The following is a 23,313-nucleotide window of genomic DNA, read 5'->3' on the forward strand; positions in this document are numbered from 1 at the left end:
AGAGTTGGTCATTATTTACATTTTATACAGCAGATAGGCATTTAAGGGGCAACCCCTTTAGGATTTCTTCACATAATTTTTTTCTTCCAATCCAGAATGAATTATTCCTAATAATTATTCCATGTACTTTCACAGTACAGAAATTGGCATGCTATTGTGCTTAATGGGACACTTTAATGAGACATAGGAGATTTTAAATGATATGTAAATGTAGACCCAATCAGACTATAATTAATTTCAAAATCCTATCCCATGATTTAATTGTCATGTTTTTTGGCCTTCTCTTTTCTTCCCTTCTACTCCTCTCCCCTCCACTCCCTTTGTCTCCTCTCCCTTCCTCTTCATTCTCACCTCCTCTCTTCTCCCCTCCTCTCCTTTATTTCCCTCTGTGTCTCATAGAATTAACCATACTAGAATCCTATCAACTATATTGATCTTATAATAACAAGCTTGTTGTTTTGTTTCCTCTGTTGATTTCTTGTTCTCAGTTTAATTGATTTCTGCTCTCAATTTTCATTTCTTCGGTTTGCTATATAGTTTCTCTATCTGCTCTTCTTAATCTGTTTTCTGAGGTAGAAATTTAGATGATTGATTTTAGAGCATTTTCCCCCAATATGTGCATCAATGTTAGAAATTTTTCTAGTTGAAGATTTTCCCTGTAAGTTCTTCTTCTTTTTTTAAATATTTGTTTACTTAAATGACACTATAACAAAGAGAGAAAGGAGGGGGAGACAGAGAGAGACAGATTTTTTCCATCTGCTGCTTCTCTTTCCAAATGGTTGCAACAGTGGGGACTGGGCCAGTGTAAAGCCAGGAGCCATGAACTTCTTCTCAGACACCCACATAGGTATCAGGAGTCCAAGTACTTGGGCCATTGCCATGCCTTCTTTGGTGCAGTAGCAGGAAGTCTGATTGGAAGTGGAGCAGCTGGGACATGTACTCAAATATGGGATGGTGTATCACAGGCAGTGGCTTAACCTTCTGTGCTACTCCACCAGTCACCCCTGTACATTCTTTACACATTGCATTCCATTCAATGTTCACTTTGTTTTTGAGAAGTTGGATATAATTTTTTCTCCTTTATATGTAAAGTGTTTTCTATCCTTTGGCTTCCAGAGTTTTTAATGTTTTTCTATGTTCTGTTGTTTGAATATGGCATTCCTAATTTTTAGTGTATTTTTTTGCATTTATTCTGGTCTATGTTCTCATACTTTTCTGCATCTGTATTTGGTATGTGACATTAGTCTTGGGGAAATTCTTAATTTGCTTTCAAATGTTTTTTTTTCTGTTCCCTTCTTATTTTTTATAAGCATTCCTATTATATTTCTGTTACTATTTAGTGCAACCTTTCGGCTCTTTGTGTTTCCATTTTGTTGTATGTCCTCACATGTAAATTCTGGTCACAACTGTGGATAGTTTATTGATTAGTCAGTCATTATTCTTCATTTCTTGTTTTTTTTTAAAGAATGTATTCTTTAATACTCCATGAAAAAAATTTTTAAATATTATCTATTTGTTTGTTTGTTTATCAGAGAGAGTGATTCCTTCCATCCACTGTTCACTCCTCAGATGGCTACAACTGGCAGGACTGGGCTAGGCTGAAGGCAGGATCCAGTAGCAGACTTTCAGTCTTCCTGTATGGATGGCAGTGGCCCAACACGTGGGCCATCATCCACTGCTTTTTACCAGGCCATTAGCAGGGAGTTGGATTAGAAGTAGAGCAGCCAGAACACAAGCAGGCGCCCGTTTGGGATGATCACAAGCAGGTGACAGATTTATCTGCTGTATTTTAATGCCAGCCCCAATCATTTCTCATTTCTTCCGCAGAGCTTTAACCTCTAGCATTTAAAAATATTTCTCAGAATTTACATCTCTGCTTTTATTACCCATCTGTTCTTGCAGGTTGTCTACTTTTATCACTTGAGTTCTTAGCATATTAATCATGGTTATTTTAAAGTCACAATCTGATAATTCCACCATCTCCATTATACCTGGATCTGGGTCTGATGCTTGCACTCTGTCTCTTCCAAATGATTATTTTTTTGTCTTTTAGTATGCCTTAAACATCTTCAAACACTTCATTCCACTCAATGTTCACTTGCCTTTGGAGAAATTGGTTATAATTTTTTATTCCTTTCAATGTTAAGTGTTTTCTGTCCTTTGGTTTCCAGAATTTTTTTTTGATGTTTTTCTATTTTCGGCTATTTAAATATGACATTCCTAATTGTAGGTTTTTTAGTGTATTTTTTGGCATTTATCCTGCTTGATTCTCTCTCTCTCTCTCTCTTTTGGAAAGTTTAGAACAATGCTCTGAATAAGAACTGCAGTTGTAGAGCTTTACCAGTGCAGTGCTAAGATGTGGGGGTGAGAGAAGCATCTATACTCCATGATTGGGTCTCAGTTCTAGACAGTGAACTTCACCAGTACTGTTTTTTTTCTTTTTTTATTATTCTTTTTACTTCCTTGTCAAACAATGACTAGAGTAGGCCGAAATTGGATATTTTGGTTTCCCAGGTCAATCAGAACCTGAAGAACTTCAAATGAGTTGAATCTGGTACAACAGTTTCATCTGAAGTCCGGCCATGTTAAGAGCAGAGTGCTCTGGCACATTTCAAAACGGTTTCTTTCTTCATCACTGTGCCTTAAGCCTTGGAGAATTTTCTCCAGTGTTCACTATGAGAACCTGGCGGAGCTCCAGGAATTAAAACACAGCATGACTGTTCCACTGCTCAACCTCCATGACTGCGCCCCTTGGAGTTTTTGTATCTCAAGCTTGCCAACAGTGAGCTTCCAACAGTCTGTCACTTGGTTTATGTTTTCCTATTCATTTATGATTCTCATGGAAGTTTCTGCTCAGTTAAGCCGTGATTCTCTGCACTTGTCTGTCTCTTCAAATTTGGAAGCAATCATTTGTTCTATGATCTCACCTCTGAAGGATCTAAGAATTGGTGATTTTTTGATTTGTTCAGGATCTCACATGTGGTATTGGAATGGAATGGTAACTTCTGAGCTCCTTATGGTAGACCAGAAACAGTATTATCCTCAACTTTTCTTAGAAAATGCTCTTGGATGTCACATTTAAAGAAGCACTACACTGATAATGTTTTCTAGAGGCCTTAAAAAGTGTTTTTAAGAAGGGAAGCCATTGAATTATGTTAACATTTGTATTCTTCTCTAATATGGCTAGAAATAAGAATATTTTATTATCTCCTGGACTAGGAAGCATAACCACCTTTACCTTTAATCAAACTTTCCTTTACTACCTTAAGCTCCTTTGTGAGCTTTGAAAATAGTAGTTGAATAAAACTCATGAGCAAGAGTGACATCCCTCCCTATTCCTGTCTCGTCTGTGCTTGCTGTTACCTGCTCTCCACTGTGTAGGGTGAGGGTCTTTATATGCAGAGAACTTTGAAAGAAGGAAATTAAACCCTTCTTGTCTGGGAGAATTCAGCTCTTAGAAAGCAGTTCATCTTGGTGAGGTTGAGCATGGGCCTCCTATTGTTAACAGGGAAATAACAGTAATCATAACATTTTAAACTATTTGTCAGACTTTATCCTTGGCACTTGAAAATGAGCCCGGATGATACTTTTTCAAAAACCTCTTCAGTTTTTGGCAGATGGTTTTACAAGTTTTGAATGTAAAGTGTCTCTTGAACAATAATTTGGATATTTCTGTTTCCAACTCATGTCCTTTTGGAGTATCTACATGAAAACGTGATGAATTTTAAGGAGACACGTAACAAGTATCCATTCATTTTATTAACTCTCTGTATATCATCACCAGGTTCCTTTGGATCCAATTTTGGTTTTTGAGTTTACCTTTCTATCTGCTTTAATAATTTGTATGCTTTGATATTACTTTAATCATTTCTTTTATTAGAGGTCTTCAAAAGGACAAGAAAGATTTACTTTTTTTAGAAATAATACTTATGGACCTGGCATGACAGCCTATTGACTAAAATACTTGCCATATGGGCGCTGGTTCATGTCCTAGATGCTACACTTCTAATCCAGCTCCCTGCTTGTGACCTGGGAAAGCAGTCAAGGAAGTCCAAAAGCCTTGGGACCCTGCACCTGTGTCGGAGACAAGGAAGAAGCTCCTGGCTTTGGATCGGCTCAGATTATTACTATAAAAATAATTCTTATTTTTATCTTGTAGTTACCATAAGGTTTTACTGAGTCCTTCTATGAATTTAAGACATTGTGTTATATTAATGATCTTAGTTTTTTCTGTATGTTAAAACGTTTTATTTTTATATTATTAATCATCATTATCTTAAACTAAGCTAAAAAGAAGGAAATAATTATTTAGATATAAAAATAAGGGAATCACCTAAAAGATGATTAAACACCAAAATACATCACATCACTGAACTGTTTTTCCTAGTATTCCAAAGCTTAAGAGCCCCAACTGACATATTCCGTGATACTTTTATTATCTACAATAGTAATGAACGTTAGTTGATATTTTTATCTGCCAGAACTTATTTTGGAGTTTTAGTCACTTGAAGTAATAACTGTCACCCCAATCCATCATTAAAGAAATGGAGTTCTGAGACATATTCATTGTTTGGTATCTTATTCTGTAACATTTGTAGTATATGCTGGGTGAATACTTGATGTATTTCAGTTTTATCACATTAATTAATTACATTAATAAATTACATTAATTTCTGCAGATACAATCTTTATTTCAGTGTAATAAAAGATTTTAGGTAGAATACATGAGTATCCCTAGCAATTTTCTATGAACTGTGTTATTATTCTGGTAGAATGAGAAATGAAGAGTGGTAGAATGACTAAAAGTACTGATTATCTTCCTTACTGGCAGCTCAGTAGTTCTAATTGAAGGCAGCAGAGAACCTGGAGAGGTTAGGGTTTATAATTAGATGCTTCTGGCCCTGTTGTATGACCACGGGTAGAATATTTAATTTAGCCAAGCCTCTACTTCCTCAGCTGTGAAGCAGAGATGGACTACATGTTGTAAAAAGTAGTCATGGAAATTAAATACTATCGGTAGTCCTATCTCATGCTCAACACGCAGTAGATATGCAAGTAGCAGTAGCTGGATTTAAGGCAAGCTGATCAGAACCTAGAAATCAAATAAACTCGATACTGCCTTGGGGTTGTCTAACCAACCATTCACTTTCAGAGGAAATTTGTCAAGTGTATCAATCCCTGATATTATTGCTTTTGGATTACTCTGCCATACTTGACTCTGGGGAACTGAGTTTATTAGCATTTAAATTAAAGGAACTACTAAAAATAATACTATTATCAGAGCATGAAAAAGTTGAAAATTTAAATTGTGTTACTCTATTTATATGATTAGAAGCATAAGCACTTTTTTTAAGTAACCATTTTTCATTATCTTACAGATAAATCAAAAACAGGTGCCAAAGTTGCTATGGTGGCCAAGAAAAGGGTAAGATCATGCTTTTAACTATATAAGATATGCAACTGTAAATTCTATTAATACTATTTCAAAAGAAAATTGAAATATTTTAAAAAACACGTAATCTGTCATTTCCTCTAAATGTTAGTCTAATATATGATTCTTTGGGCAGAACTAGAAAATATTTTCATCAATTAGATTAGTATAATAGGATTAGAAATTAGAATAATAGAAAATTGTAACTGAACCAACAAATGACTTTAAATTGCAGATTTCATGTACTGCAACATTTTATAGTCTCGTGTGTCATGCTACTATCATGTGTGCCATTGGTGTGCAATTTTTAAATAATATTCAGTGCTTATTATGGACTTTACCCTAAGTTTAAGTAGAAAATGACATTATCCTTTAAGATTATCTATTCTGAACCTAGAAGCTTTTAAATAAAACTTGTGAGTAGCACTACTACGTGATTCTAAATGTTGCCTGCGGTTCAAAAGACCAGTGAAAATGTGGTTGATATTCTCTCCCAGCAATAATGGTTCTTGTAGGCAACGACTGGGGAGAAAAAAAAAGATTAACACCTAAATTTTCATGGAATATTATTGGCATCATAAGGAAACAAATTATTCTCGAAAGGAATGTCTGTGGTAGGATTTCCTGTGTTGAGTGGTGGGATTGTCTCAAGGCTGACACTGAGACAATCAGATGTCACCTGAAAGAATAGAAAATGATGCTGAACAAGATATGTAAGTAATTAAAAAAGGGAATGAGCATCATTTTTACATGCTGAATGTAAGTATTTTTAAATGATTCCTTTTGAAGCCAGATCTCATTTCATCCATTTGGTTTTTAGCTTTTAAAGGTGTTTGAATTTCACTGGCTAAATAATGCTTGTGCTCCTTGGCAGGATGCAGTTCAGTATCGTACAAGATAAGGTTCATAGGATGTGTATATTCATCCAGATATGTATATTCATGAATGTATGAGATACTAAGGCATGATTAATGTGGATGGAATTGTTAACTTCATCCTCTGCTAAAGGATGTGCTCCGAAAGCGTTAAGTGACTAAGAAAGGTGTTTCAGAGCCGGAATGGAAGTCTGATTGTTCAATTGCACAGTGTCCTTTAATAGCTGTTTGTTTCTCTGAATCGTTGTAGTGGCCCTCATTGGACTCTTTGAAGTTTGAACTTCATGCTTACAAAAAGGCATGAATCTAGTTTGGTTTTTTTTTTTTAAGATTTATTTATTTTTATTGGAAAGACAGATATACAGAGAAGAGGAGACAGAGAGGAAGGTCTTCTGTCCGATGGTTCACTCCCCAAGCGGCCGCAACGGCTGGAGCTGAGCCAATCAGACCAGGAGCCTCTTCCGGGTCTCCCACGTGGGTGCAGGATCCCAAAGGTTTGGGTCATGCTCGACTGCTTTCCCAGGCCACAAGCAGGAAGCTGAATGGGAAGCGGGGCAGCCAAGACTAGAACCGGCACCCATATGGGATCCTAGGCGTGCTAGGCCAGGACTTTAACTGCTAGGCTATCGCACCACCTCCCTCCCCCTTTTTTAAAGAAAATTCTTCATCTGAAGTACTCTCTAATTATAAAGCATTTACACATACATTCAATTTCACTTCAGATCCTGAGGAGGAAGGAAGACCAGACCTTATTATTACCCTGCTTTGGAGGTCATTTGTGTTGAGAGAAATTAAGGAATTTTCTCATAATCAAGAGGGTCAATCATTGGATCTGACTTCTTGATATGATCGAGAGAGGCTTTAAGCATGAAATGCAGGAGGCTATTGCCAGCATAACATGGCAGACATAATGATGTTACCATGATACGATTATAGAATTGTAGACACGCGAGCCTGTATGTATTATGGTCATTTATCATTATTATCAGTGGTGTCACTGTGCATAAGTACATCCACGAGGCTCTCCTACAACTTTCAGCATAGTGTATTTGTTTATAACAGCATTACCCCAGCCACCTGAGTAATGTGTGACAGTACAACATCCAGCACTTACAATGTCAGTAGGTGGTATAAATCTTTCCACTTTGTTATTATTTTGAGAGTCACTATTATCCATAGATTCCGTTGTTGACAAAATGTGTATGAGAATAACTTAGATTTACAGACCCCTTTTTAATCTTCTGCAGTAGTATGTCATAACAGATGCATCCAAATTTTAATCAACCAGTCCTGCATTGATGAACTTGCGAGTGCTTTCAAATTCCTGCTCTGGCTTATACTGCTACACATAGGGCATTAGTAAACATTATTGTAGATATATGTTTGATTCTTGGGGATATCATTTCTAAAATATAGATTCTTGGAGAGGGATTGCTAGAGTAAAATTAATCAACGTATCTCCCTGCATCTCTGGAATCCTGAGAGGTCCTTGGAGATCGCGTTGTTATAGTTACGTGTTGGCCGATGCTGAGTTGTCATGGCTATTCGACCTCTTCCAGCCAAGGTAAAATTGTTGCTATCTTGAATACAATTTTGATGTGTTTCTAGGGTCAAACAGCAGCTCCGTGTTGTAACCTGTGCCACTCAGCCACACTGCTCTTTTAATGCGATGGAGGTGACTAGTAGAGACAGCCCCATCTGACCACCTCTGTCCATTGCTAGAATTCCAGAGACTGAGTCACACTAATCTCTCTGGGTTAAACTCAATATAAACAAAGAATAGCTCAGATTGCCTCTAAGTCCTTTTCTATGAATTATTTGTATAGGGTAGAACTACGCACAATAAATATGAAAATAATAGAAAATGGAATTAAGAGATAAGCTCATTTAGGTATAAAATTATTTTGAAAATCGCAGTTTTTTTGTTAAATACATTATAAACTTTTGTGAAGACTCGTTGTGTCCGAGTTAATTGGGCCTACAAATAAAGAATAAAAACAATAGTGTAGGGTCTGGTGCTATAGCGTAATGCCTTGATGCTCCAGCATCCCATATGGGTGCTGGTTCTAACCCCAGAGGCCCCGCTTTCCATCAAGTTCCCTGCTCGTGGCCTGGGAAAGCAGTCGAGGAAGCCTTGGGAACCTGCACCGCCTGGGAGACCTGGAGGAAGTTCCTGGCTCCTGGCTTCAGATTGGCTCAGCTCTGGCCGTTTCGGCCTCATGGGGAGTGAATCAGTGGATGGAAGATCTTTCTCTCTGTTCCCTTCTCCTCTCTGTATATCTGCCTTTCCAATAAAAATTAATAAAATCTTTGAAAAAACAAACAAAAAACAATAGTGTAGCAGGAAGACAGATATTGTAGTTAGCTGTTAGATTTCAAAAGATGTCTGAATATGACATGTATATTTCATATATGTGTGTATATATATGTTCAAGAACAATTTGTTGAGATGAAACTACATGCTTGCAATTGAAACAGATTTGTCTCCAAGAACTAGCTTTTCTTGGTTGTTCTATGCCTTTAGGCTAGTCAATATCTTTGAACCTCATTTAATTAATCTGTCTAAGTTGGCAACATTTATAATTACCTGATATGATTGCTACAAAGGTTAATTTAGAAATTACAATAACAAATAGCATTTTATAGTGTTTCTTTAGTAAATGCTAATACATTTCTCTGTAAGATTTTCCTTAGGGAGAGAGAAGATGTAAATATTTAAGGAAGTTCAAAATTTTCAGATTTCTTTTTTTTTTCTTTTAAACATGGTTTATTTGAAAGGTAGTTATAGACAGAGAGACGAAAGTGTGTATCTGCTGGTGTACCTCCCAAATGGCCGTAATGGATGGTGCTGTGCCAATCCAAAGCCTGGAGTCATGAGCTTCTTTTGGGGCCATCTACATGGTTACAGGGGCCACAGCACTTGAGCCATCTTCTGCTGCTTTCCCTGGAACTTCAGCCGAATTAAAAGTGGAATATTTTGAACCAGTGCCCAAATTGGATGCCAGCTCCATAAGCAATGACCTTATCTGCTACAGCTCATGCTCTAAATTCTTAGATTTCTAAAGCATTATAGTTCCATTCGATAGTTAAGTAAAAGTTTTTGTCTTTTTACAAATAAATCCTATATTTTAAAGTAGATTCCAAATTTCAAGTTTTATCATTACATATTTGTGGACAATGACATAAAAAGTCCAAACTCCACCGTATTAAACCAGTTTTCATCTATTTGGTGCATTTGTACTTCTTGTGTTTTCTTCCACTTCTGTGTATTCATTTATTCAGTTTAGCTGATTATTAATGTCATTTATTATTAATGTCATTATTATTGTCATTTGTGTTACCATTTTTAAATGATAACATAAACCTTGTCTATATTGTAGTTTTTAATATGTAAGAGACTTTTAAATAAGTGAAAAATTAGCATTAGAAAACAAAAGCATAAAGATATAAATTCTTTACTAATAGTGATTTCCATTATAAGAGAAAACCATCATTAGCAGTTTTTTTTAAGAAGATTTTTAAAATCTATTTTAAAGTCAGAGTGACAGAGAATGAGAGGAGGGGGAAGAGAGAGAGCATTCACTCCCCGAGTGGCTACAACACCTTGGCTGGGCCAGGTTGAAGCCAGGAACCAGGAGCTCCCACCAGGGTGGCAGGAACTCAACAAGTCCAGGACTTGAGGCATCATTTCCTGCTTCCCAGAGCACGAGAGAGAGCTGGATTGCAAGTGGAGTGACACTAGCAGTCTTATGTGGGATGTGGATACGCCAAGTAGAGCTTTAACCCACTGCCAAGGGTGCCTGTCCTTGTTAAGAGTTTTTTGATTGTGAGAACTACAAGTATGTTTATATATACAAATACATATATATAAAATGCAATGTGTACAAATTTTTCAAAAAGCTTATGGAAAATAGAATTAAAAGATTATGTTACTGCAAAAGCTTTTGAGATACAAAGGGTCTCAAAAAAGTGTATACATCAATTTAAAATTAATTTGGACAGAAGTATAAGTTTGTCTTTATTGTACTTTTCCATAAACTTTTGAAATGCCCGTTTCATTTTCATTTTCTGAGGTTTCTGTTACCCTCAGTCAACTGATTTCTGAAAATATTAAATGGAATAATCCAGAACTAAACAATCAGTAGCTTTTAAATCGTATGGTATTCTGGGTCATATGCTGAACTGTGACTGTCCTAGCCAGGATGTGAATAATTCTGCTATCTAGCTTATCCACACTAACTTAGCAGACTGTTGTGAATTTGTAGTGCTGTGTTCAGATACCTTTTATTTTACCTTAATTTTCCTCTAAAAACAAGACTATTGATGCTAGCCATTCAGATATCCAAAGAGAAGCCTAAAAATTGTTCCTTTAACTAAAAAGGTGAAAGTTTTCAACTGTAGGGGACAAAATGAGATTGCTTAGATGTACAGCAAAAACAAATATTTGGAGCCTGGCATGATGATGTGATGGCTTAAACTCTGGGCTCCTGGCTTGCACCTGGCACAGCTCTGGCCCCTGTGGCCATTAGAATGATGGAATCAGCGATGGAGGGTCTCTCCTCTCTATAACTCTGCCTTTCCAATGGATACAAACACATCTTTTAAAAGCAAGCAAACAGGAAGCTCCTACAATTCCAACTGTGAAATTAAGAAGAAAGAAAAAAGAATTTGTGATAGTTTTTTCTGTCATACCTCAAACTGCAAAGGTTATGGTCATGGAGCATGTAAGTGTCTAGTTCAGATGGCAAAAGCATTGAATTATAGGGTTTAGTACTATCTGCCATTTCAGTCATCTGCTATGGCTATTGGAATGTATCCACCATGGATAAGGGGAGAGGATTCTGTGTATAGGTATATAAAGCACTTCAAAAAGTTCAAGGAAAATAGAATCAAGTTTATTTTGGGTAGAAACATTTCGAAATCCGTGTGTGGTTTTTCATAGTACGCATCTTTATGGACATTTTGAAGACCCTTTGCATGTGCTTTATTTACATAAATGAAATGAGTTAAGCTTCACTCTTTTTTTTTTACTCAAAAATGTATCATGAACCTCTTTGCAAGTTAAAGATTTCCAAGATTATAAATAGTTGCACAGTATTTTGTGTTTATGGAAAGTGACTTGATTTATTGAATAATTTCCTGGACATTTAAGTTGATTCTGAATTTGCAAAATTAGTAAAACTTGCAGCAACATCATTACACCCAAATCCTGTTAAATGTGCAAAAATTAATATGCAAAAAATTACTAGAAGTAGCTTTGCTGGTTCAAAAACTAGGCACATTTTAAGTTTTGCCAAATTGCTAAAACCAACCTCCAAACAAATAAAACACATAAAAATTAACATATCAATTGAAGTTTCATCCTTACTGTTAAGGGAATATCTAGATCAACTGGCTAGCTAATTCTAACCAATAATAATCTTTCCTCTAAAAGTCTCTGTGTTTTGAAATTGTAAAATGAATATATTATACTGACCTACTTTATTTTTTCAAGTTATTTTCTTTTTCTATTCTGAAATCATTTTTACATATATTTATATTTAAATGTTACAACAAATGTCTGTTTTCACTTCTGGGTCTCCCTGGTGGGTGCAGGGTTCTAAAGCTTTGGGCCGTCCTCGACTGCTTTCCCGGGCCACAACAGGGAGCTGGATGGGTAGCAGGGCCTCTGGGATTAGAACCGGCACCCATATGGGATCCTGGCACACGCAAGGCAACGCCTTTAACCACTACGCTATTGCGCCAGGCCCTGTGTCATTTCTTTAATGTGTGTATTAAGGGTTCTTCATTACTCCAGCTTTTTTAAAAAGAACCTTCGGATAATTTTGTCACATGCAAAAAAAAATTCTGTTGGAATGATAACTGATACTGTAAAAAATCGCTCTACTAATGTTGGGAGAAATTCCTTGCTTCTGGTGTTTTATGCCTGTGTAGAATCATAATTTGTCACTCTATTCACTTTTGTTACTTTAATGTTTTTTCAATGTGTGATTTGACCAATTTCTAATAATGCTGACAGTACTAACTAAAAAACAATCTCCTTTTCATTTTTTATTTCACATTTTTTATGATTAAGTTGTAGAAATTATGTATGTATTTCTTTTGTAATGCTATTAATGCCAAAAATTTGACTTACATCATTTGGAAGGCAAAATTAATGACCATTCCCTTGATTTATACCTCTATGTATGAGAACTTTAGGGCATTATATTTTCTGATAAAAAAAATTCTCCCTAAATTTATTTTTTAAATTCTTTGTAATAAGCAGATTTTTTTATTAGCCTAGTTAGCAGGATAAGTTGCTCACATTTTATGACCAGATGTCTGGATGTTCATCTTAATTGATAAGCTTCCTATTAATATGGAATTCATGTACTGCAGCTCACTTAATTTACTTAGATTTATATGCATCTTTCCCCCAAAGATAAGTATTGTCATAGCTCCCCATTGCTGGCTTCTAGCCCTGGGTGGAGAGAAATCTCAGGAACAGAGGAGTCGCTTCGGAACAGTCACAATCAAGTCGGCTTCCAAACTCCTTTAGTTCCCGTTTAGATTCTATTTTGTGGATCTCCTTCACCTTCCCATAAGTTAGGGTTGCCACATTTGAATCGTCTGTGTATTCCGTCAGCATTTGGCCATTTCACATACTATTGTGGGTAATTTCAGTCGTCAAAGAACAAGACTTCAGTGGATTGATGCTAAAGAATCAATCAAGAACTGACTTTTATTATCAGTGTGTATTAATCAGGCCTCATCCCACCAGGGAAATGCAAGGGTGGTTGGTCTACCTGGCCTGGCAGAAAGACAACCTCAGCAGGAAGAAGGAAACAGCCTGTGGCTACAGGCAGGTGGTTCAGGACCCAGCTGCTTCTTTCTTTGGGTTCAAACAAGAGGGATTTGCTGATGCTGGCTGAGGTTGCCTAGGTTCTTTCAGGTTGGTCGTTGTGACCATGTGGGTGAGTACAAACTGAGCCTCCAGTCTGATTACTTGGCTTCTAACATGAGTGATGCCATGCTGGTTTGGTTTGCTTTATTGAGGCTCAATGCCGAAACTCAGTCTAAAAAAGTGGTTTCCTATAATTATGGAACACATGTGAATGAGCTGCACCTGTATTTGTTTTCATATTGAGGTAAAAACCGAACAATTAAATGAATTAGGTATGTACGGTTTGATGAGTGTTTTTTAACGTCTGTAAAAGTTCAGGAAACACCATATGAAAAAACAATGCATGAAAATTTCTTAATGCAAATTTTAAAATGTAAATAAATTTTTCCTGATGGCTTCTGGCTTTAGATCAACTCAGCTCCAGCCAGTTTGGTAACTTGCAGAGTGAATCATCGGACAGAAGATCTTCCTCTCTGTGTCTCCTCCTCTCTGTATATCTGACTTTGCAATGAAAATAAAGAAATCTTTTTTAAAAATGTACCCCCAGTGAAATTGTTAAATATAGCTTGACAATAGGAGGCTGGATTTTCTGCCATTGTCTATACCTACAATGTCAGGATATACAGCAGAATGATGGACTTAGGACTGTTTATGAAGGACCATACTGTTGTAACAATATGGGGGAGATAGCTGGGGAGAGGGGCAAAGGGCAGGGGAAGGAAAATCCCACAGCCTATGGAACTGTAACATAAAATAATTTTTGTAAAAAACCACATTAGAAAACATTTCTTCTCTCTTTCATGTATCTAATCAGTTCATTGATGTGCTCTCTGGAATCTAGATTCAGTGGTTTCTCTGTAACAGCTGGTTTGGTTCTGTTGCAAATTCATCTATAGTTCATAGATGTCATGGAAACCTGCCTTTATTTCATATAATTTTCTTTTTTAATACCTTTATAATATGTTTACTTTCAGTTCAAGGTTTTTTTTTACTGTAATACAATTACATAGAAAATAAAATTTAGAATTATTAGTAAAACTGAAAGAATTTTTGCAAACATAAACGCTATCTTCTAGCCAGCAAATACATCAAGAAACAAAATATTGGGTATGGCATAATAGCCTATCTGGAAAAGGAAAAAAAAAAAAAAAGAAGAAGAATTTCCTGAAATGCTACGGAGTAAATTCAGCTGCGAGAGAAAGAGCCCTTAGCTTCCACTGCTTCATGCCACTTAAATTTTGAATATGATGTGTTCAGAAACCATTCCTAGTCACTGTGGCTCCCAGAGTGGTACTGAAGTGGGAGCTTTGTCAAAGCAAGAATGGCTTAGAACTTCAACTGATAGCCACTTGGGATGTGAACCAACAGACAGAAGATCTTTCTCTCTGTATCTCTTTCGCTTTGTAAATCTGCCTTTCCAATTAAAATAAATAAATCTTATAACAAAAAAAAAAGAAACGGAGCGTTTTGAGAACCCATACATGTTCTCTTGCTGTCTTGTATTACAAATTTGGCCCAAGGGTAACCACTATATTGACTTCTAGTGCCATAGCTAAGTTTTGCTTGATTTTAAGTTTTATGTTAACTGAGCTATACAGTGCAAATACACTTATTTCATAGGGTTTTTCCTTCTCCATAATCCTTCCTGTGCCCTTAATTTTAGTATCTTTGAGTGATTTATTTTAGAGACTTAAAATTATTGCATTACTTGTTTTTGTATTTCTTGGTGATTATAAAAATCATGGATAAATTTTCATAGTAACCATTTGATTCTGAGATACTGATTTTCTTAGAGGTCATAAACATGGCTTTCTTGCTCTAGACATATTGGCCTAAGAAGTTTGTTCTGTTAGAACCACTGTTGTTTTCCACCCAATACTTCCTATGTCAGACTATATACTAATTTTTGCTTTTGTGTCCTGGTGTGCAAAGTGTATCTATTCCCTTTTTAGGAAAAGAAAATATTTGAAGCCCCAGACTTTATGAAGCATTAGTAGTATAGCTATCAAACCTGGGTCCTCTTAAGACATGTCACTTACTTTTTCTTACATTACAAAAGCCCAGCCCTAAATCTCTTTGAGCTTATCTTTAAACAAATTCTTGTGGGTTTTCACTAAATCAGCTCTCCTGTATAGCTCTTCCTTCCACATACTTTAGGCTTTGGGATTTTGGATTTTTTTTTTCCTTTCTTTATCATGTGTGTAGAAAATATATAAATGATTGTGGTATTTTCAGTGTTTATGGAAGTGAGTAAGGATAGGGGTAGGTAATTTGAAAGATAGGCTTCCATATCAGATCAGTTAACCATTACTGGCAATTGAGCAAATCCATGGGATTGTTGTGACTGGAAAGAGGTTGGCTAGGTTTTCCGGTCATGCTTATATGCACCGTCTGAGTGTTTCTTCTAGCTAAGCTGCTTGGACTGGGGACCAGCATTGTGCTGTAGCAAGTAAAACTGCCACCTGCAGTGCTGGCAACCCACATGGGTCCTGGCTCAATATTATCCCTGATAATGTTCCTAGGAAAAGGAACAAAGGTAGCCCAACTACTTGGGCCCCTGGAGACTCTACAGAAGCTCTTGGGTGGGCTCTGGCCCAGCTCTCACTTTTGTAGTCTTCTGGGGTGTAAACCAGTGAATGGGAGATATCTCTGTCTCTCCCTCTCTTCAACTATCTCTCTCAAGTAAATAAAGCAGGACTTTATAAACAATCATTTGGACCCTCAAAGACCTCTTAGTATGCTGAGCAGATCCAGTTCCACGTGAATTGATTTATGTTTTTGTTTTTGTTTTACAGATGCAAATTTCCCAAAATAATACTGAAAAGAAAAAACCCAAACCTCGAAAAAGGAAAAGGTTTGTTTTTTTAAAAAAAAGTAAAAGTATTAGAATAAAGTATTAAAATAAAATATTAATTTTATTTATTAAATGACACTGCTTCCATCTTTGATACTATTTCATTAGGAAACATTGTTTAAAGCTTTCTAAATGAATTAATACAATATTTAATAATCTCAGAAAGACATACAAATATGTGGCACAAGAGCTTTTAAAGATTACTGTGCTATGGGAAACTAGAGAAGTCGCTTTTTAGTTTAAAAATGGGCAGTATGATCCAGAAACAGGCCTTCATATGAATAATTAGTCATTGATGATATGTGTTTTGATGTTTATGATTGAAACAGCCAGATAGTTTGTTTAGAGTGAAAGCAATGCTGTATTAAAAGAAGTACTGCTAAAAAAAAAAGAAACCAAAAGACTGATGCTAATATAATCCTTCTCTTTTTGTCCTCCCCAGAAGATGAAGAATTTTCATTTTAAATTTTAATGAAGTTTAATTTGAATTTAGAAGATTCTTCATCCCTTTATTTCAGTTGTACTTCACTGTAACCAAGTCAAATAGATAGGGAATACATCATAATTATCTCCATTTGAAAGAGAGTGTTTTGATAAGTTAACTGACTTTTTCAAGAGCTCATGGTTAAAACAAAATGCATTAAAGCAAATGTCTTTTTTTTAAAAAAAGATTTATTTATTTTTATTGCAAGGTCAGATACACAGAGAGGAGAAGAGACAGAAAGGAAGATCTTCTTTCCGTTGATTCAATCCCCAAGCAACCAAAATGGCCAGAGTTGAGTCAATCTGGAGCCAGGAGCCTCATCCGGGTCTCCCACATGGGTGCAGGATCCCAAGGCTTTCCCAGGCCACAAAGAGGGAGCTGGATGGAAAGTGGAACCACTGGGACATGAACCAGTGCCCTTATAGGATCCTGGCACGCGCAAGGCGAGGGCTTGAGCCGCTATAGTACTACGCCAGGCCCAACAAATGTCTTTTAACTCTAAATCAACAATATGTTATGGTGGAAAAAGCACAGGTGTTGCAGCTCTAGCCTGCTCAGCCATTGACCTCTGTTGTCAGATTTCTCAGTTCTGTCATATAATGAGAGTGACAATTATGTTTTTGTTTGTTTCTCTTGGTTTTGTTTTTTGTTTTGTTTTATTTTGAGAAGGATTACATGAAAAAGCCCATGTATGGTGCTTGGGAGACGTAGTACTTTGTATCTTGCGTGAGCTCAGATCAGCATTCATGCCTCTTGGTTTTGTTTTTCTCACTGTAGCAAAGTCTTACTGTGTACACAGTCCACAAAAACACTTTAAGATAAAGAAACCTTATTCATAATCCACAATTACTAAATGAGTATACATAAATATATGCACACATATATATTTTATATATACATACTTGACCTTCTGAAACTAAATATATGTAACTCTTTTTCTAGGGAAGCTAGTTTGAAATGCTCTTTTGAAAATGTGTGTTCCGATGAAGCCTTGTCAAAGGAAAACATGGGTATGTGAAGGCCCGTCCTGCTTTTATTTTATTTCCCTATCTTAAATTTCACGAAATATAGTTGTAATCCTTTGAGGGGAGGAAAAAAACCTCTGTTGTGCAATATGTTCAAGAAACTTCAGTGGCTCATTTCTGGCATTGACATACTAGGCCTTTATAGTTGCCTTCCTGTTTTTGAATTAGATTTTCACTGATTTCGTCCTACACTCATTTCTGAAAAAAAAAAAAATCTATGCACCAGCAGCCATTGTTGGAAGAAATGATCAAAATTGCACACTGCAAGTGGGGACACCCCATTGCAAATTCATTGATGCCCGAGGAGGAAAGGCCTGGGTTTTGAGCTGCATTGCTGTGGGCAATCGTAGGTTGAATGTGGACAGCAGGGAGAAAGTTCTACCTCTCATGTGAATTCTTCCTCCTCCATTTCCCTTGGTCTTGAGGAGTAGACAAATGCTTAGTTGCAAGAAGAAACTTTGCCAGTCATCTTGAAAGCCTGTTAGCCCCCTAGTAGTTCCTCAGTGCCACGCTGATAACTTCCGCTCAGATCACCCCCAAATCCTGTGGCATTGCATTTCAGTGGGCTAAATAACTCAATTACCATCTCATTAAAGAGAAAGGAAAACTTGACAGAGAGGGACAGAGGGAGCAGTTCTGTTCTTGACATTTTCTCTTCCACAACACTGCGAAAGTTTGTTGTTTCTCTTTCTACTTGCGTTCTGCTGCTATTTTTCCACCAACTTCTCAGGACTGCTTTGTCCCTTTGCTCGCCTGTTGAGTTCGTTTGTTCCTGTAGGAAGGTGTTACTCTCTTTATTCTTGAACTGAGTTCCTACTAGGAGAGCTTGGCACTCTAAACAGGAACTTCCAAAATTGGGACCCTTGAAATTCATACAGGGCACTACAGAGAAAAGTCCTTGCAGCCAGGATGTCCATTCCCTGAAAGTGACTTCCCTCTTCCTGTTCCCTTCAGGTCTAAAAATGTTGAATTAGTTGTTAAAATAGCTACAGTGACCTGCGTTTTTATTCTTTCTAATGAGGGAAAAGAAAGCATAGTCTACTTGTGTCCTTTGCAAGAGCTGACTCACATCCTGAAACAGTGGTTCTTTTTCAAGTTTCTCTCTCCTCACAAGTTTTATTCCAATCCGTTTTCCATGTTATCTGTCATTTCAAACCTCTACTGTCTTTCATTTCTTCCTAGCTTGGGGTCAGATCGGTCCTGGATCACATGATACAGGGAAGTTAAACTGTGTTCTTGAGTCTCTGTCCTACTCTTTGAACTTGTCCCACTCTGAGTCTGGGTGCTACAATTTCCCAAGTCTCCTGCTGCAGTGTTACAGTTTCTGACTTGGCTCTGTGCTCTACCAGTTCTGACAGTTGGAGGACAAGAGGAGATCTAACTGACCACACCTTTATTCCTACATGCATCAGTTTCCTCATCTGTGAAATGGAGAGGCAGTGAAGCCCTTTTATTCAACAAAGGCAAGACCTATTTCTGGAAATTAATAAAATAAGCTGAGGAATCATTAATTAATTCAAATGGTGTGCCTGCATGTCTATAAAGATTTGATCTAAAAATAAGCTTCAAAATTGCATTTTGAAGTACTACCGGAATGTATTATTTTTGTATTGTCTGTATGAGTTCTTTGTTGTAAGAACAACATTCATGTACAGTGATGAATGATATTAGCAACAATAATGATGAGTACATGTCCTCATTGTTTTAAATACTCCATATTTAGTTGTTCATTAAACTTTTTCAATATCCTTATGAGATAAGTAAACTAGATATCAAATGATCTTCTATTTTATTGTTGCGGAAGAGGAGACATTTAAGAGGCTACATGACTTTTCCAAGAACACCTGACTTCTTTAATCAAGGTGTGCAAATACTGCGTTAGTTGGTTTTAGTGCCAGGAAGCTTATAGTCAAATTTAGAAGGTTTTTTGGTTTTGTTGTTACAGTATTGATTGTTGCTTCAAGCATCTTTTAAATTTAGTAATCATCCCTTATGTCTCTATCAATACACTGATTTTTGTTTCTTTTAATCTGTTAATCTGGGTCTGCTTTGTTGTTTAACAATAATTAACAATAGTTCTGTTGGTAATAGTCACTTATTGGTAGGTAGCAGACAGGCTGTAAAAGTTGGGCTGGCATACTTGACTTATCCATGAGCACTTCATAGTCTGTTAACATCCATGATCGTATTATTAAGCAGCCACGTCAGGTAAGCTTGGAAGAGAATGGTTGTTGGAGAAGGTGTGGACCACAAGGAAGAGATTCAGGGCATTGGAGGAAGCACGAAGGCCCTGAGCCCGTGGATCTAGGAGGTACTGGGAAACGTTGCACCTGCCTGCCCTTGCTTTGGTAACCCGTAACTTCTGGGCCCAAAGGTGCTGTTGGCCTTCCTGCCCCTTCCCCTGTCCCTGTTACTTATGTCTGTTTCCGAGAGTCGTGCTGTCTTCCTTCTTACATCTCAAACCATGTTTTACTTACCTCTACTTTGGAATTGTAACCATGCAGAAGACTTTTTATAGTTGCAGAAAACAAAATGCGTCTTCCTCTTCTTCACGCTCCTGTAATAGAATGTCTTCCAAATGTCAACCTTGGCTTAGCATTGCCAGTTTCTTTTTTCAGTGCCAGATTCAGGGCGACCCAACCCATTGCCCCTACAAAGAGAGAAATAGCTTCTTTAAACATTTAATACAGGAATAGAGATGAAAGAAAACTCTATAAATACACATGTAAAAATGTTTCAAATGGTAACTGATTTCTTGAGGCACTGAATAATTTTTTATCAGGAATGGAAAAATAACACCGATTTATATTACATGCACTCATTTGTTAAAGTGAGAGGTAGGCTGAAGTATTTGAAGTGCGTTCTTTTTTGTTTCTTCTTTTTCTATTTTCTTTGAGTGACGGAGCAGCTATAATGCTACCACTTTACTCTCAACAGCAAATTGAAACAAGTCAGAGAAACTACAGGATAATCAGTATTGATGGAAGATGATTGGTCACACAATCAGCAAAGGCAATCATTTTGTCTCTATCTTTGGAAGATATCATTGACCAATTTTGATAAATCTAGTTTGTAGGTTACAGTAACTGCCACATCTAGAGAATTAGTTTTGAACTTCAGTTTACAATATAGAAACATCTATTTAGAACAGAAGACCTTTCATTGCTCTAGAATCAAGATTTGACATCAGTACCATTGATGTTATGAACCCTGGTTGGCTTTTCAAGTCATCCATCGCTTTGTCTACCCTCCCTCTGATCAAACAGCAGTGTTCAGATTTTTCCAGATCACTGGAAAACAGAGGGTTTACAATGCCATTTAGCAATGACATCTATTATCACAAATTGCTTGTATTTTAGCCTCATATGAGAAATATGAAGATACTTGTTTAACATTTTCCCTTTATAGCACATCTCAAAATCTATCTCTTTTTTAATGGTGCATTAAATTTCTGTGTCAGTTTCCATAGAATCAGAATGTAAACTGGCAAAATACATTTGTGAGTGAGGCTGGGGAACTAGTGTGCAGATAACCACAAGCAGCCTTCTAGAAAGGGACAGATCATTAAATAAGACATCTGTGAAAGGGGAGCCTGTAAAATCACTCCGGTGTGAACATAAATTCCTCTAGAAAACTCTGACTTAGATGTGGACTTTTCTCCATTTTCTAAAATGAGCTTTAATACCACTCTTCTGGAATGTAGCATTCTGTACTGTGCATTCCCAGACTTTAGCAAAAGTCTTATGTAGATCAATGTCAAGTAAACCAACATGCCCATTAAAGCTTTAGTTTTGTTGTGTTTTTTTTTTTTAATATAGGAACTTGTTCTAAGTGTGTAACAGCTAATCATAAACCTTCTTTAAAACTGTATGTGAAGTTTTCCATGGAGGAACTTTAAGTTTGGCTAGGAAGAAACGCTGGCTAAGAAGACTTGTTAATCTGTACACTTATTTTTGCAGTTACTGGCCCTCACTAAGTAGGCAGTAAGTCTTTGTTGGCTGAGTATAAGAGGACTGTGAAAAGCAATGAATACTGACAGAAAAAATTATTTTTGTAGAAAAATTCTAATGTGAAAAATTGTTTTTCTAAAACTAAAAACTGTTTCTCAGGTACTATCATGATAACCAAGGAAGAAGGGGAATTTGCCCTCTCACAGCATGACTGTCTCATTGGCACTTATAGACAAGGAAATATTTCATTTAAGAACCTATGGCCAAATTTTTAATTTTCCTTTTTGTGTTCTGCCTGGATTTCGATGAATGATCAGCTGCTCTGCATGATGTGGTTTTTGCTTACCTGCCAGGTAATGGCATTAACAGGTGATAACTCAGATTTTGTAATAGGAGTGGAAGATGAGGAAATTCACACCTACGGCCTTTCTTTTCAAATCACGTTGTCCTGGGAAGGGTTTCTCTGATGCTCCGTGTGTCCCCGGTGCAGGGCAGCAGGACACATATGGCCTCTTGTCATTGATCTTTGTTTGAACAGAATCCTGTAGCAAATGAAGATGTTTCTTTGTTAATTTAATTTCCAGAATTCAAACGCGTGTTGTTAATCAGTTGTTGGTTAAGCATAGTATTTGATTTATTTCGTAAAGATTATCGTTTTATCTCAGCAAGTTGGATATATTATCAGATTTTTGCATCATTTTTTAGTTTCAATTAGTTTTTCATTTCTAAAATTTTAATAAATTCAATATAGTTCATAAATATTCTAAGAATAGAATTATATTCCCGTCTTCCCTCCTTCCCTTCCCCTCTCTCCCTTCCACTTTCCTTTTGTCTTCCTTCCTCCCCCACCTTTCTTTCTTTTCACAAATTATAAGCCATTTGTATTTGTGAGAGCTTTCTATTGAGGTCCTTAGCACATTTAAATGAATTGGTTATTTTTGTTTTGTTGTTCAGTTTTTCTTAAGTTGCTGGTATACTGAGAATGTTAGTTGTTTATCGAATAGCTAGCTCACAGATATTTGTTCCCATTATGCTATAAACCTCTTCAGTCTAGTGATCATTTGCTTCTGAGTTTGATAAAATCCCAGTTGTTTTGTTTCACTTTTGTTGCCTGTGATTTGAGGGGATCTTAAGCATAGGACACTCATCTATCTTGAATTGATTAATTTTTTTTATCTAATGAGAGGTATGTATCCAATTATATACGTCCAATAGATGTTGGATATATTGGATATCTATGTGTGTGTGTATATATACATACACACATGCACACACACACACACACACACAGAGTTTTGTCAGCAAAATTTGAAGAGCTTATCTTTTTTGTTTGATTATTTATAAGCATTTTTATGAATGTTTTAAACTTTCCTTTTTTTAAATTTTAAATGCAGAGTTAAGGAGAGAAAGAGAGCAATCTTCCATCTGCTGGTTCACTTCCCAAATGACTGCAACAGCCAGAGCTGGGCTGGTCTGAGGCTGGGAGCCAGGAACTTCTCTTGAGTTTCCCATTTGGTAGCAGAGGCCCAAGAACTTGAGCTAGCTTGCTTTCTTTCTTTTTCTTTCTTTCTTTCTTTCTTTCTTTCTTTCTTTCTTTCTTTCTTTCTTTCTTTCTTTCTTTCTTTCTTTCTTTCTTTCTCCTGTTTAGACATTTATTTATTTTTATTGGAAAGGCAGATCAGAGAGAAGGAGAGAAAGAGAGAAAGACCTTCAATTCACTAGTCCACAGTACCATATTGAGTAAGAGATCAGAGTGGATATCCTTACCTTGTTCCAGGGCTGAGGGGGTTCTGTTTTTCTGTTTTTGT

General features: G+C 36.6%; 1 protein-coding gene across 3 annotated transcripts in view; it reads left to right on the forward strand.

The window, feature by feature from the left end:
- The window catches only part of ZCWPW2 (zinc finger CW-type and PWWP domain containing 2), an 81,167-nt gene that overhangs the window by 46,857 nt on the left and 10,997 nt on the right, over nt 1-23,313 (forward strand). For 2 of the 3 annotated variants that reach the window (XM_040963834.1, XM_040963843.1), the window contains exons 5-7: nt 5,379-5,425; nt 15,988-16,046; nt 17,473-17,540. In XM_040963834.1, the coding sequence (XP_040819768.1) occupies nt 5,379-5,425; nt 15,988-16,046; nt 17,473-17,540 (174 nt within the window). The remainder of the gene's footprint in view (nt 1-5,378; nt 5,426-15,987; nt 16,047-17,472; nt 17,541-23,313) is intronic. The other variant, XM_040963851.1, reaches the window with a different exon arrangement.

Source organism: Ochotona curzoniae, unplaced genomic scaffold (genome assembly GCF_017591425.1).
Source record: "Ochotona curzoniae isolate NIBS_2020 unplaced genomic scaffold, NIBS_Ocur_1.0 contig_1302, whole genome shotgun sequence".
Classification (NCBI taxonomy): Eukaryota; Metazoa; Chordata; class Mammalia; order Lagomorpha; family Ochotonidae; genus Ochotona; species Ochotona curzoniae.